The sequence below is a fragment of the Bombus flavifrons genome, unplaced genomic scaffold (assembly GCF_040668555.2).
Source record: "Bombus flavifrons isolate JBK064 unplaced genomic scaffold, iyBomFlav1_principal scaffold0022, whole genome shotgun sequence".
Lineage (NCBI taxonomy): Eukaryota > Metazoa > Arthropoda > Insecta > Hymenoptera > Apidae > Bombus > Bombus flavifrons.
The window spans coordinates 141987-156689 of NW_027184767.1; the positions used below are offsets into that span (position 1 = coordinate 141987).

Here is a 14703-nt window from a genome sequence, read left to right on the forward strand (position 1 = left end):
GACTCCCGTTGACGTCTCTCCTCGCGATTGCGTCTCCCCGCGATTGGCCGAATTTACATGGTCCTTCGAGCCGGATTTTGCGCCATTAAAAAGTGCATTGACCAGTGACTATACAGTGTCGCGTGAAATCCACATTCCAACGACTTAAGCAACTAACCAAAGGAGCTGCCCTCGGAAAGGAACTCCTTCATCGCTCAGCACATACGCGAGCCCACACCGCACTGTAACGAGTAGCTACCGATTCCTAGATCAACGTCCATTTGATTAAGGTAAGCCCATTCCGATTATTAAATTCAAATATGGCTCAAGCTGAACCGATCAGCACGTTACGGCGTAGACGAAGCGCCTTAGTCAGCCGATTTGCAACCACGAAGCGTCAACTCGAGGAATATGAAGAGTCTGAACGGGTAGACAGAAACTATCTAACAGCTTGCCGTAATTCGTTCGACGAAAATTGGCGAAAAATCTGCGCGGTGCAAGAGGAATTAGAAGTGTTAGATGAGGGGGAAATAGCTCGTGCAGATTCTTTAATGCGAGAGCGTCATAGGATTGACGTACAGATCATGGACCTCTTCGACCGACTACCATCAGTAACCCCTTCGCCAACAAAGACCCGCGATCCATGCGTGAAACCGGAGACGACACCAATCACTTTGCCAGAGGTCCGTTTACCTCAATTCAACGGTGCCCTCGAGAATTGGACCTATTTCTACGACACGTTCTTATCCACAGTGGATCGCAATGAGAACTTAACTAACGTCCAAAGGTTTCAGCATCTACGCTCCTCTATAACTGGACGGGCCGCACGGAGCATACAATCCTTAGAAATCACAGAGGCCAACTATCCCATCGCGCTCAACACACTGAAGGAGAAATTTAATTGTGCCCTCCGAATCTGCATGCGTCATTGGGAATTACTGCGCAGTTATCCCGAAATAAAAAGGGAAACTCCAGAAGCCATTGAAGATTTGCTGGAAACCGTCAGCGTAAATTTGAAAGCGCTCGAAAAATTAGGGCAGCCTGTAACATCAGATATAGTGATTATCGAGTTGCTTGCATCGAAATTACCTTCGTCCAGCATGCGTAAATGGCAACGCACGTTGCCAAACCAAGACGTGCCTTCCTATCAACATCTGATAGAATTTCTGAAAACACGGGCAAACGGTAATCAACTCCTTTCTAAATCAAAGGAAACTAAAGGAGCAACCCACAAAAAACATCGTCATCGACAAAACGTACCGCGTGGCCGAACCTTTGCCACAACCAGCAAGACATTAGTGTGCCCGACCTGCAGCGGACCCCACGTACTCAGACATTGTAAGGTCTTCAAAACCAAATCGGCGGTAGAACGCTTTCAAATCGTAAAAGGGGCAGCGTTATGTATAAACTGCCTAGGCAGCGGACATTCGCTGACACAGTGCACAGCGGGTTCGTGTCATATCTGCGGGCAACGACACAACACCTACCTACACCGGGAGCAAACGCAGATCATTCCACGTTCGTCGAGTAGTCAGTCGTCCAGCAATCGGTCGTAGAGCAGTCGGTCGTCTAGCGGTCGGTCATCGAGCGGTCGGTCATCGAGCGGTCGGTCGTCGAGCGGTCGGTCGTCGCGCAGTCGTTCATCGAGCGGTCGGTCGCCGGGCAGTCGTTCATCGCATAAACGATCTAAGAGACAATCCCCACCGGAATCATCGACGTCACGTTCGTATCATAAGTTGAGACGGACAACCGAATCATCACGGAAGCATACATACTCGGCTCCTAAAGACTCGAAAGTTCCTGAGTCAAGTTCCCCACGGACCAAGGGCACCGCCATACACACCTTATCCAAGTCCCAACCAGAGCTAAACTGACTAGCTCAAGAAACTACAAAAGGGTGGACCGAATGGGAAAATACATCTCCAAACGGCATACTACATCACGATCTACTGGTCACAACACAGATCGATGTGCTAGACAAAAGGGCCTCACCAATCCGAGCCAGAGCATTGCTAGATACCGGATCTAGTATGAATTTCATGAGTGAGAAATTCGCAAAATCCCTCGGTATGAAACGAAGGAGATGTTCAGTCCCAATCGGCACCCTCGATGACTTGACGACAATTGCCAAGAGCCAGATCACGGCCACCATTGTTTCTATGGATGGCAAATATAAACGCATAGTAACGTTCATAGTAATCCCAATAATATCGACAGTCGTTCCAGATCAACCAATCGATAGGTCCGTCATCCAGCTACCCAAAAATATAAAATTAGCCGACCCGGCATTTCATCGACCAGGCCCGATCGACATATTATTGAGTTCGGGACCAACCTTAGCATCCTTTTGTGTCGGACAGATCAAACTATCCCAATCCACCGATACGGAGCTGTGTTTGCAAAAGACTCGATTCGGTTGGGTTATCGGGGGGAGCCCGCCAGCTCGCGCGGGGATCCATTCCTTTCACGTCACCACCACCGACCTACAAGCGGATCTCGCACGTTTTTGGGAAATCGACGAGGGACCACCTACCACGCATTTCTCAGAGGCGGAATTACAATGTGAGGAGCATTTCCGCAACCATGTCCAACGCAACAAGGAAGGGCGATACGTCGTCGCCCTGCCATTCAACGAGAAGCTTCCCACGCTGGGGACGTCAAGGTCCGTTGCCATGAGTAGACTCGCCTCGCTCCATCGCCGATTCCAACGCGACAAGCAATTCGAAGCCGCGTATAGTGCGGTGATTCAAGAGTATCTAGACTTGGGTCATATGACGAAGATCACCCCTGACCTTCCCACAACCAACGGTTATTATTTGCCTCATCACGGCGTGATAAAGGAATCGAGTGATACTACGAAACTCCGAGTTGTTTTCGACGGATCAGCAATCAGCACTACCGGAGTATCCCTCAACGACATGCTACATACAGGACCAAAATTACAGGAAGATCTAATTGAAATTCTATTGAGATTCCGGTCGCATCAATATGTTCTAACGGGTGACATTGAGAAGATGTATCGACAAATCCTCGTACGCCCAGAAGATCGTAAATATCAACTCATTCTATGGCGTAATTCCAACGGGGAGGTCGATACATATCAACTTAACACCGTGACGTTCGGACTATCAGCTGCCCCATACTTGGCCCTCCGATGCCTCAAACAATTAGCAGAAGACGAAGGACATCGATTCCCGCGAGCAGCAGCGGTTGTGCAGCGCGATTTTTATGTCGACGATGCCCTCACTGGAGCCGACACAAAAGAAGAATTACTATCGGCAAGACACGAACTCACAGACCTTCTCAGATCGGCCGGCTTACACATCCGGGAATGGGCATCCAATGACAAGGACATATTGCGAGGACTAACAGAAAGAGATACCAATAGAAGGCTACAATTGGGCGAGTCACAGACGTTGAAAACCTTAGGCATTTATTGGGATTCTCAGGAAGACGCAATCCTTTACTCAGTTGAACCCACAGCGACCATCACTCGAGTCACTAAACGATCAATGAGTTCGGTGATAGCCCGAATCTATGATCCACTTGGTTTGCTCGCGCCAGTGATTGTCAAAGCAAAAATATTGCTTCAACGCGTCTGGGCATTAAAAATTGATTGGGACGAATCCCTACCAACAGAGTTGCATACTGAATGGGATCGATATCATATCCAACTACCCTTGCTTAATGATATTCGGTTCCCTCGTAAAACCATAATCAAGGCAGCTAATCATATAGAGCTGCACGGTTTCTGCGACGCCAGTGAAAGGGCATACGGAGCATGTGTCTATCTACGCAGCACCAATCCGGAGGGACACACACAAACTCAGATACTCACTGCTCGATCTAAGGTCGCGCCACTAAAATCGTTGACAATCCCACGACTCGAGTTAAGCGGAGCATTACTCCTCGCCTCACTTATGTCCTTGATAAAGAAGTCCCTCAATATAAAGGTTTCTCGCACTGTGTATTGGACGGATTCTACTATAGTGCTTCAGTGGATCAAGTCCTCGCCACACATGTTGAAAACCTTCGTGGCGAACCGCGTAGCCGAGATCCAGACGAAAACAAACATCGACGATTGGCGTCATGTGCCCACCAACGACAATCCAGCAGATCTCATCTCCCGCGGGCAGACTCCCAAGGAATTTCTGCGCCCGACCATCTGGACAAACGGACCCGAATGGCTCAAACAACAAGAGGAAAACTGGCCGATCTGGATACCCACGACACTGGGAGAACTCCCAGAACAAAAGAAGACGATATGTTTAATAACTAGTACCATCGACAACACACTTCTCCATAGATATTCATCCTGGACAAGACTAATAAGAGTCGTCTCTTGGTGTCTTCGATGGAGATATAAGCAGAATCGATCCTCCCATCTAACAACGGACGAATTAACCACCGCACATAATAAATTGATCAAGATAATCCAATCCCGACACTTCGTGGCGGAGATTCGGACACTGCAGAAAGATCGAAGCAAGGATGTGGGAGGAAAACTACAGTCACTAAATCCATTCCTCGACGAAGAGGGAATACTACGCGTCGGAGGACGACTGACCAACTCTGCTATCCCATTCCGGCAAAAGCATCCAATTATTTTGCCGAAAGCGACAATTACCGAGATCATTATAAACGAAGAACATCGAAACAACCACCACACAGGGACACAAGCTACACTATACGCCGTGAGACTACGCTATTGGCCGATCGACGGCCGTAGCCAAGTGTGGCGCACTATCAAAAGGTGCGTCCGTTGCTGCAGAGCTAATCCTCCACCAGTAGAGTACTTGATGGGAGATTTACCAGAGGCACGTATTACCGAATCGCGCCCGTTTACGAACGTCGGAATCGACTACTGCGGTCCGCTCTATATCAAAGAGAGAAGGAATCGCAACCGCAGTAAAGTCAAGGTATACGTTGCCATATTCGTATGTCTAGCAACAAAAGCCGTCCACATCGAGTTAGTCAGCGATCTAACTACCGACGCATTCCTAGCCGCTCTACGCCGATTCATCTCCCGAAGAGGATACTGCGCAACCATCCTCACCGACAATGGCACCAATTTCGTCGGAGCTAATCGGGAATTACAAGAACTCCGAATCCTATTACAGTCCGACGACCACAAGGAAAAGGTGCAGAATTTTCTCGCCGACCGACAGATACAATGGCGTTTCAACCCCCCAAACTCACCACATTTTGGCGGTTTATGGGAAGCCGCCGTAAAATCGTTCAAACGTCACCTCATCCGCGTCGTCGGCACGGAGCTCTTGACCTTTGAACACCTTAACACCCTTGTGATTGAGATTGAAGCAATTCTCAATTCACGTCCACTGACTCCCATCTCGTCCGATCCGAAAGATCCCCCTGTCCTCACTCCCGGTCACTTTCTAATCGGCGATACATTAACGAGTTTACGGGAGCGTGATTTCAGGACAGTTCCATCAGGCCGGCTATCTAGTTGGCAGCGCATCCACCAGATCAAGCAGTACTTCTGGAGCAGGTGGAATCGAGAGTACCTCAACGAGCTGACCCGCCGCAACAAATGGGACAAGGGAAAACACGACATCCGTGAAGGCACCGTCGTAATCCTCAGGGAGGATAACGTCCCATCCATGCAGTGGCCTTTGGGCCGCGTAATCAAAGTCCATCCAGGAGCCGACGGAATCATACGGAACGCTACCGTGCAGACGGCAACGAGTATCCTGGACCGTGGTGTCAAAAGATTGGTCCCCTTACCCATTCAACCAGAAACAGATGAATCCGAACATCAACCCGGAGCGAAGGCAATGGACAAACGACGCACCTGACTCCACAGGCAGAATTTGATCGGTGCCCTCTCAACGGGGGGAGGATGTTACGTCGCCTAAAACATCTGCGCTGCATCTCTCGCGACCGGCCAGCCGACGGCCTGCGTAACGTCATTTCGACCCTCAATAAACCTGAGGACCGACCATAACTTTCTCTTGCATTCTGTACACATGTATCTGCATTCCATCCGTCGTCTTAAAAGTTTTCTTAAGGCTAGAAATATTTGCGACGCACATCTGGTTTTTAGAGAGGTCCTTGGGTTTATTAGGCGCAATCAAAAATACGGAGAAAGCGGGTACGCGCCCATTAGGAAAAAACAAACATCTGTCTAACAGAACAGGCTGAGTTTTCCCATGTGCAAGGTCATGTATGAACCACGTCGGTAGGAGGACTCCGACTCACTCCTTCAGGTTTCAGCATGGGTCACAGCCAATCGACATCGCGGATCGTTGCCCTCACTTTTCCTAATGAACAGCGTGAATAACGAATCCGCGTTCTTCATGCAAAGGGCACACCCACACCGAGCTTTCTTCCGCGCTAGCCTAAGGGCGACAATTAGTAGTAGAAAATCAACGTCGACGTGTAGCATCTAACTCTTCCGTCCACTAACATACGAAATTCGATTGTACGGACCTTGCACTATTATTCGTGTCTATCTCATATTCGTGCGATAAGTCGTTATTGACGATTTGTATCTATTCAACAGTGTAGTGGACCTTGCACTATTACTCGTGTCTATCTCATATTCGTGCGATAAGTTGTTATTGACGATTTGTATCTATTCAACAGTGTAGTTTAAGTGTTGGAAATATATATTTTATAATTCTGTGAATCACAGTGTTATATAAACTTAATCACCCCTATTATCTCAACGGAAATCAGGGGATCGATCAACTCGTGGTGTCGATTAATATAATCGTAACGGGAATTTACGACTCCCGTTGACGTCTCTCCTCGCGATTGCGTCTCCCCGCGATTGGCCGAATTTACAAATATTGTAAATTAGTGGCTTAGATGTTGTAAATTAATAGCTTAAATGTTATAATTTAATGGCTTAGATGATATAAATTAATAGTTTAAATGTTATAAATTATTGGCAAAATGTATAAAATAACAGTTCAAAAGTTAGAAATTAATGGCTTAAATGTTATAAATTAATAGCTTAAATGTTATAAATTAATGGCTTAAATGTATAAAATAACACATTAAATGCTGTAAATTAATGGTTTAAATGTTATAAATTAACAGTTTAAATGTTATTAATTAATAGCTTGAATGTTATAATTTAATGGCTTAGATGATATAAATTAATAGTTTAAATGTTATAAATTAATGGCTAAATGTATAAAATAACAGTTCAAAAGTTAGAAATTAATGGCTTAAATGTTATAAATTAATAGCATAAATGTTATAAATTAATAGTTTAGACGTTATAAATTAAATCCTTAAATGTTACAAATTAATAGCTTAAATGTATAAAACAACAGTTTAAATGTTGTAAATTAGTGGCTCAGATGTTGTCAATTAATTGCTTAAATGTTAGAAATTAATGGCTTAAATGTTAGAAATTAATAGTTTAAATGTTATAAATTAATTGCTTAAATGTTATAAATTAATAGCTTAAATGTATAAAATAACACTTTAAATGCTGTAAATTAATGGTTTAAATGTTATAAATTAACAGTTTAAATGTTATAAATTAATAGCTTGAATGTTATAATTTAATTGCTTAGATGATATAAATTAATAGTTTAAATGTTATAAATTAATGGCTAAATGTATAAAATAACAGTTCAAAAGTTAGAAACTAATGGCTTAAATGTTATAAATTAATAGCATAAATGTTATAAATTAATAGTTTAGACGTTATAAATTAATTCCTTAAATGTTATAAATTAATGGCTTGAATGTTATAAATTAATAGCTTAAGTGTTGTAAATTAATGGTTTAGACGTTATAAATTACTAGTTACAATGTTGTTGTTTGATATTTTTTCTTACTTACCTGATATTTATGTTCTTCTTCGATGTTCACTCTCCGGAATTTCAGGCACAAAAGAGCACGCGCGCGACTTCCGTGTTCCTTATATAACTTAACAAGGCGTCGGTTTGTTAATCAAACGGTAACGATTTTTTGATATAGCAGGAGACGGTTTTTCCATTGTAACAAAATCAAATTGAACGATTTCTTAATTTTTATCGTAAATTGGCATCTATTACGATTTAATACGATATCCATTTTTATCATTTTAATAGTTTCTACAAACTAAGACTATATTCACACCTACATGATACTAGTTTTCGACTATCGATTAGTTTGGACAAAAAGGGAAAAGAGCCTAAGTGCAGTCGATGACGTTACTGTGAAATAAGTTAAGCTATTAAATAATCAGACAGATAAAATTCATATTAAGCGTTATATTATATTATCGATATTCGTTCATTTACTCGTGCTAATTAAAAAATAAAACGTTCTTTTTTCTTGAGTAACACCTACATCACTGTTTGCGATATTTAAGATTCTTATTTAATGCTTATTTAGAAGTCAGGTACCTTTTTAATTCTTCACAAGTTAAACGATTAAATTTACTCGTTATAGTTGTAACATAAAATGGCTTTATTTCTTCAATAACGCCTGCATCGCTGTACGTGATACAGTTATTAATTATGTAGCAAATAATATGATCTAATTGGCTGTAATCGCGGTTACGTATTTCTTCGTTAAATCTATCGATGTATTGGGCTATTAGCGCGAGACTTACTGATTCCTCGAGGAATGGTTTGATTCTTATAAATTAATGTTTTAAATGTGCCAATTAATGTTTCAATTGTTATAAATTAATAGTTTAATCGTTGTTAATTATTTGCTTAATTGTTATAAATTAATAGCTTAAGTGTTATAAATTAATAGTTTGAATGTTAGGAATTAATGGTATAAATGTAAAAATTAATAGCTTAAATGTTATGAATTTGTGACTTATTGTTCTAAATTCATGACGTAAATATTGTAAATTAATGGCTTAAATGTTATGAATTAATAGTGCAGTCCAGTGTAGATCATCCAAAATGATCTTAGGGGCTTTTGTTGATCCAAACTGGACTGTTGCGTAGTTCTTGGCTTGGTATCGTTTTCCAAAGATTAATCGACTGATTAATTTTTGGAAAACGATGCCAATTACCAGGTCTCACCACGAGGAGGTGACTACGCACGAGACCCGCCCATGGGTTATTTAACACTACACATCGATCTCGACATTCAACCTATTGGCAGAATGTCCAGTTTTGACACTACTTGACCATGGCCCTGAGTAAAGAAATAGTTGTTTCGTAGTCTAACTGCGAAACACATATCTCCAACGCAGCGCTAACATGAATCTTTACAAACGTAGAACAAGGCATACGTAACGCATCATCTATCTCCCACACAACGATTACATCGATCAGTACAAATATACAATAATTCGCATCCCTACTGGCAACATTCGGTATCAAAGACACATTTATCTAACTTGGAACGAAAAGAAGAAGATGAAGCTACTGACACTGTCCCGAAACGGACGAGATCGCGTTCTCTCGAAAGAACTAACAAACCTACGCGAAATACCCCAGTACACGAGATAACCCCGAGGTTCAACGGAAAGCCCAAGAATTGGCCGTAACTCGATTCCTGTTTCGCCGTCCGAAACTTACACGAGTCGCGGTCGATGGCGCCGACAGATGATGCCAGTGATCCACTAGTAATTCAGCCGTGGATCCAGCACATAGGCCAGCAACTTGACACACTCCAACTGAACAAGTGGAACCCGGGGAGGGACCGCTGCGCGGGATTACGAAGGCAAGAGGCCCCAACTGAACAGTGGGGTCCACTCACAGGGAGGGACCGCTGAACAGGATTACCAAGGCACGAGGCCCCAACTGAACAGTGGGGTCCACTCACGGGGAGGGACCGCTGGACAGGATTACGAAGGCAATACCTCAACTGAACAGTGGGGTCCACTCCCGCGGGGTCGAACAGGATTACGGAGGACGTGAAATTGGTGGTCTCTGATCGAGTACCCAAGTACCAATCGGACAGGACTGCAGATCCACGAGTGAATCCCCAACAGATTAGCAAGCATCACCGGCACGACGACAACTCCCGTGATCCGATGCAAACGTTGAGCAGTCACCAAGTCAGAGCTGTCCTTGGGCGACTTACGAATCCGAAGAGTTGTCTAGAGCACATTGACCCGCACGCACCCGAAATACACGCGAGCGAGTACGCCACGCGACAGTTTGAAAGAACTGACTGATCGCGAACCGATATATCGTGGGAACAATTTTTCCAGTATGGTAAGCGAGGGGATCAAGAGAGACGAGATCTTTATTTGACGTTCCAAGATAGATAAGTATCTTTGTACAGAATGAGCTTACAATGTACATTACATAGGTATCTATCTTATGATTAATTAAAGCTAATACGCTGGCATCCCACGGTGTCCTGCGATGTCCCACGATGTCCCACATTGCCCCCGCGGGGGGGTATTAGTCCAGTTTAGATCACCAAAACTATTTTGGGTGATCAAGACCAGACTATATTCAAGTAGTTTTTAGCTTGATATCGTTTTCGAATAATAATACTAATATTCGAAATAGTACTTGGTGTATTATTATTTGGAAAACGATACCAATTACCGGGACCCACCACGAGGAGGTAACTACGCTCGGGTCCCATTTACATATGAGTTTTTACGCATTGGAAGCAGAGATGTAAAATTATTTTATAATAAAGCGACATTGTAGCGGCGGCATTGTTTTGTCCGGAGTTTATTTGTTTTTAAATTACTTTGTAATCTAACGGTTTTGGTACTCCGAGGCAAAACAACAACACTATTTGAAATGTCCTATGACTCATGTGCAGCTACAGATAAGATGTCGTTGCCTTCGGTTAAACTACACTTCCTTCCTTGATTCCATGAATATGGTGTTGTTTCCTTGGTTTTTAGCAGACATGGAAAATTACATCTTAAAATTACACTCTGCGTTACCACTGCTTTTATACAAAATAGTGAAATGAGAAATTAAGTACTGTATTTAAAATTAAAAAATAATGCTATATAGAAATAAAATAGCAATCCAGGGACCTGAAAGATTTCGTTAATAAAATAATACAATATAAATCATTAATTCACTCACATTGATGGTACTGATTTAAATCAATGAATGTAGAGTTGCTTCCGATTAATGGTACAACTGTTATAAATTAAGAGCACAATTACATTGAATTAATGGGAGAATATGGTTATAAATTATTGGTATAGTTGTTAAGAATTAATGGAGGAATTGTTTTAGATTAATGGCTTAAATATTATAAATTAATGGCTTAGATGATATAAATTAATAGTTTAAATATTGTAAATTAGTGGCTTAGATGTTGTAAATTAATAGCTTAAATGTTATAATTTAATGGCTTAGATGATATAAATTAATAGTTTAAATGTTATAAATTAATGGCTAAATGTATATGATAACAGTTCAAAAGTTAGAAATTAATGGCTTAAATGTTATAAATTAATAGCTTAAATGTTATAAATTAATAGCTTAAATGTATAAAATAACACTTTAAATGTTGTAAATTAATGGCTTAGATGTTGTTAATTAATAGCTTAAATGTTATAAAATAATAGCTTAAATGTATAAAACAACAGTTTAAATGTTGTAAATTAGTGGCTCAGATGTTGTCAATTAATTGCTTAAATGTTAGAAATTAATGGCTTAAATGTTAGAAATTAATAATTTAAATGTTATAAATTAATTGCTTAAATGTTATAAATTAATGGCTTAAATGTATAAAATAACACTTTAAATGCTGTAAATTAATGGTTTAAATGTTATAAATTAACAGTTTAAATGTTATAAATTAATAGCTTGAATGTTATAATTTAATGGCTTAGATGATATAAATTAATAGTTTAAATGTTATAAATTAATGGCTAAATGTATAAAATAACAGTTCAAAAGTTAGAAATTAATGGCATAAATGTTATAAATTAATAGCATAAATGTTATAAATTAATAGTTTAGACGTTATAAATTAATTCCTTAAATGTTATAAATTAATGGCTTGAATGTTATAAATTAATAGCTTAAGTGTTGTAAATTAATGGTTTAGACGTTATAAATTACTAGTTACAATGTTGTTGTTTGATATTTTTTCTTACTTACCTGATATTTCTGTTCTTCTTCGATGTTCACTCTCCGGAATTTCAGGCACAAAAGAACTCGCGCGCGACTTCCGTGTTCCTTATATAACTTAACAAGGCGTCGGTTTGTTAATCAAACGGTAACGATTTTTTGACATAGCAGAAGACGGTTTTTCCATTGTAACAAAATCAAATTGAACGATTTCTTAATTTTTATCGTAAATTGGCATCTTTTACAATTTATTTAATACGATATCCATTTTTATCATTTTAATAGTTTCTACAAACTAAGACTAAATTCACACATACATGATACTAGTTTTCGAGTATCGATTAGTTTGGACAAAAAGGGAAAAGAGCCTAAGGGCAGTCGATGACGTTAATGTGAAATAAGTTAAGCTATTAAATAATCAGACAGATAAAATTCATATTAAGCGTTATATTATATTATCGATATTCGTTCATTTACTCGTGCTAATTAAAAAATAAAACGTTCTTTTTTCTTGAGTGACACCTACATCACTGTTTGCGATATTTAAGATTCTTATTTAATGCTTATTTAGAAGTCAGGTACCTTTTTAATTCTTCACAAGTTAAACGATTAAATTTACTCGTTATAGTTGTAACATAAAATGGCTATATTTCTTCAATACCGCCTGCATCGCTGTACGTGATACAGTTATTAATTATGTAGCAAATAATATGATCTAATTGGTTGTAGTCGCGGTTACGTATTTCTTCGTTAAATCTATCGATGTATTGGGCTATTAGCGCGAGACTTACTGATTCCTCGAGGAATGGTTTGATTCTTATAAATTAATGTTTTAAATGTGCCAATTATTGTTTCAATTGTTATAAATTAATAGTTTAGTCGTTGTTAATTATTTGCTTAAATGTTATAAATTAATAGCTTAAGTGTTATAAATTAATAGTTTGAGTGTTAGGAATTAATGGTATAAATGTAAAAATTAATAGCTTAAATGTTATGAATTTGTGACTTATTGTTGTAAATTCATGACGTAAATGTTGTAAATTAATGGCTTAAATGTTATAAATTAATAGTGCAGTCCAGTGTAGAACATCCAAAATGATCTTAGGGGCTTTTGGTGATCCAAACTGGACTGTTGCGTAGTTCTTGGCTTGGTATCGTTCTCCAAAGATTAATCGACTGATTAATTTTTGGAAAACGATGCCAATTACCAGGTCTCACCACGAGGAGGTGACTACGCACGAGACCCGCCCATGGGTTATTTAACACTACACATCGATCTCGACATTCAACCTATTGGCAGAATGTCCAGTTTTGACACTACTTGACCATGGGCCTGCGTAAAGAAATAGTTGTTTCGTAGTCTAACTGCGAAACACATATCTCCAACGCAGCGCGAACATGAATCTTTACTAACGTAGAACAAGGCATACGTAACGCATCATCTATCTCCCACACAACGATTACATCGATCAGTACAAATATACAATAATTCGCATCCCTACTGGCAACATTCGGTATCAAAGACACATTTATCTAACTTGGAGCGAAAAGAAGAAGATGAAGCTACTGACACTGTCCCGAAACGGACGAGATCGCGATCTCTCGAAAGAACTAACAAACCTCCGCGACGTACCCCCGTACACGACATAACCCCGAGGTTCAACGGAAAGCCCAAGAATTGGCCGTAACTCGATTCCTGTTTCGCCGTTCGAAACTTACACGAGTCGCGGTCGATGGCGCCGACAGATGATGCCAGTGATCCACTAGTAATTCAGCCGTGGATCCAGCACATAGGCCAGCAACTTGACACACTCCAACTGAACACGTGGAACCCGGGGAGGGACCGCTGAACAGGATTACGAAGGCAAGAGGCCCCAACTGAACAGTGGGGTCCACTCACAGGGAGGGACCGCTGAACAGGATTACCAAGGCACGAGGCCCCAACTGAACAGTGGGGTCCACTCACGGGGAGGGACCGCTGAACAGGATTACGAAGGCAATACCTCAACTGAACAGTGGGGTCCACTCCCGCGGGGCCGAACAGGATTACGGAGGACGTGAAATTGCTGGTCCCTGACCGAGTACCGAAGTACCAATCGGACAGGACTGCAGATCCACGACTGAATCCCCAACAGATTAGCAAGCATCACCGGCACGACGACAACTCCCGTGATCCGATGCAAACGTTGAGCAGTCACCAAGACAGAGCTGTCCTTGGGCGACTTACGAATCCGAAGAGTTGTCTAGAGCACATTGACCCGCACGCACCCGAAATACACGCGAGCGAGTACGCCACGCGACAGTTTGAAAGAACTGAGTGATGGCGAACCGATATATCGTGGGATCAATTTTTCCAGTATGGTAAGCGAGGGGATCAAGAGAGACGAGATCTTTATTTGTCGTTCCAAGATAGATAAGTATCTTTGTACAGAATGAGCTTACAATGTACATAACATAGGTATCTATCTTATGATTAATTAAAGCTAATACGCTCGCATCCCACGGTGTCCTGCGATGTCCCACGATGTCCCACGTTGCCCCCGAGGGGGGGTATTAGTCCAGTTTAGATCACCAAAACTATTTTGGGTGATCAAGACCAGACTATATTCAAGTAGTTTTTAGCTTGATATCGTTTTCGAATAATAATACTAATATTCGAAATAGTACTTGGTTTATTATTATTTGGAAAACGATACCAATTACCGGGACCCACCACGAGGAGGTAACTACGCTC

General features: G+C 41.1%; 1 protein-coding gene across 1 annotated transcript; it reads left to right on the forward strand.

Moving 5' to 3' along the window:
• The first annotated feature begins 299 nt into the window (after positions 1-299).
• LOC138189247 (uncharacterized) lies at positions 300-5795 on the forward strand. Its single transcript, XM_069131378.1, has 2 exons — positions 300-1428; positions 1858-5795. The coding sequence occupies exons 1-2, from the start codon at positions 300-302 to the stop codon at positions 5793-5795; spliced, it is 5067 nt and encodes a 1688-aa protein (XP_068987479.1).
• Positions 5796-14703: the final 8908 nt, after the last annotated feature.

Coding starts and splice junctions, on each gene's coding strand:
- LOC138189247 (XM_069131378.1), top strand. CDS start 300: ATGGCTCAAGCTGAACCGATCAGCACGTTACGGCGTAGACGAAGCGCC. Junction 1,429..1,857: donor GCTGACACAGTGCACAGCGG/GTTCGTGTCATA, acceptor TAAACTGACTAG/CTCAAGAAACTACAAAAGGG.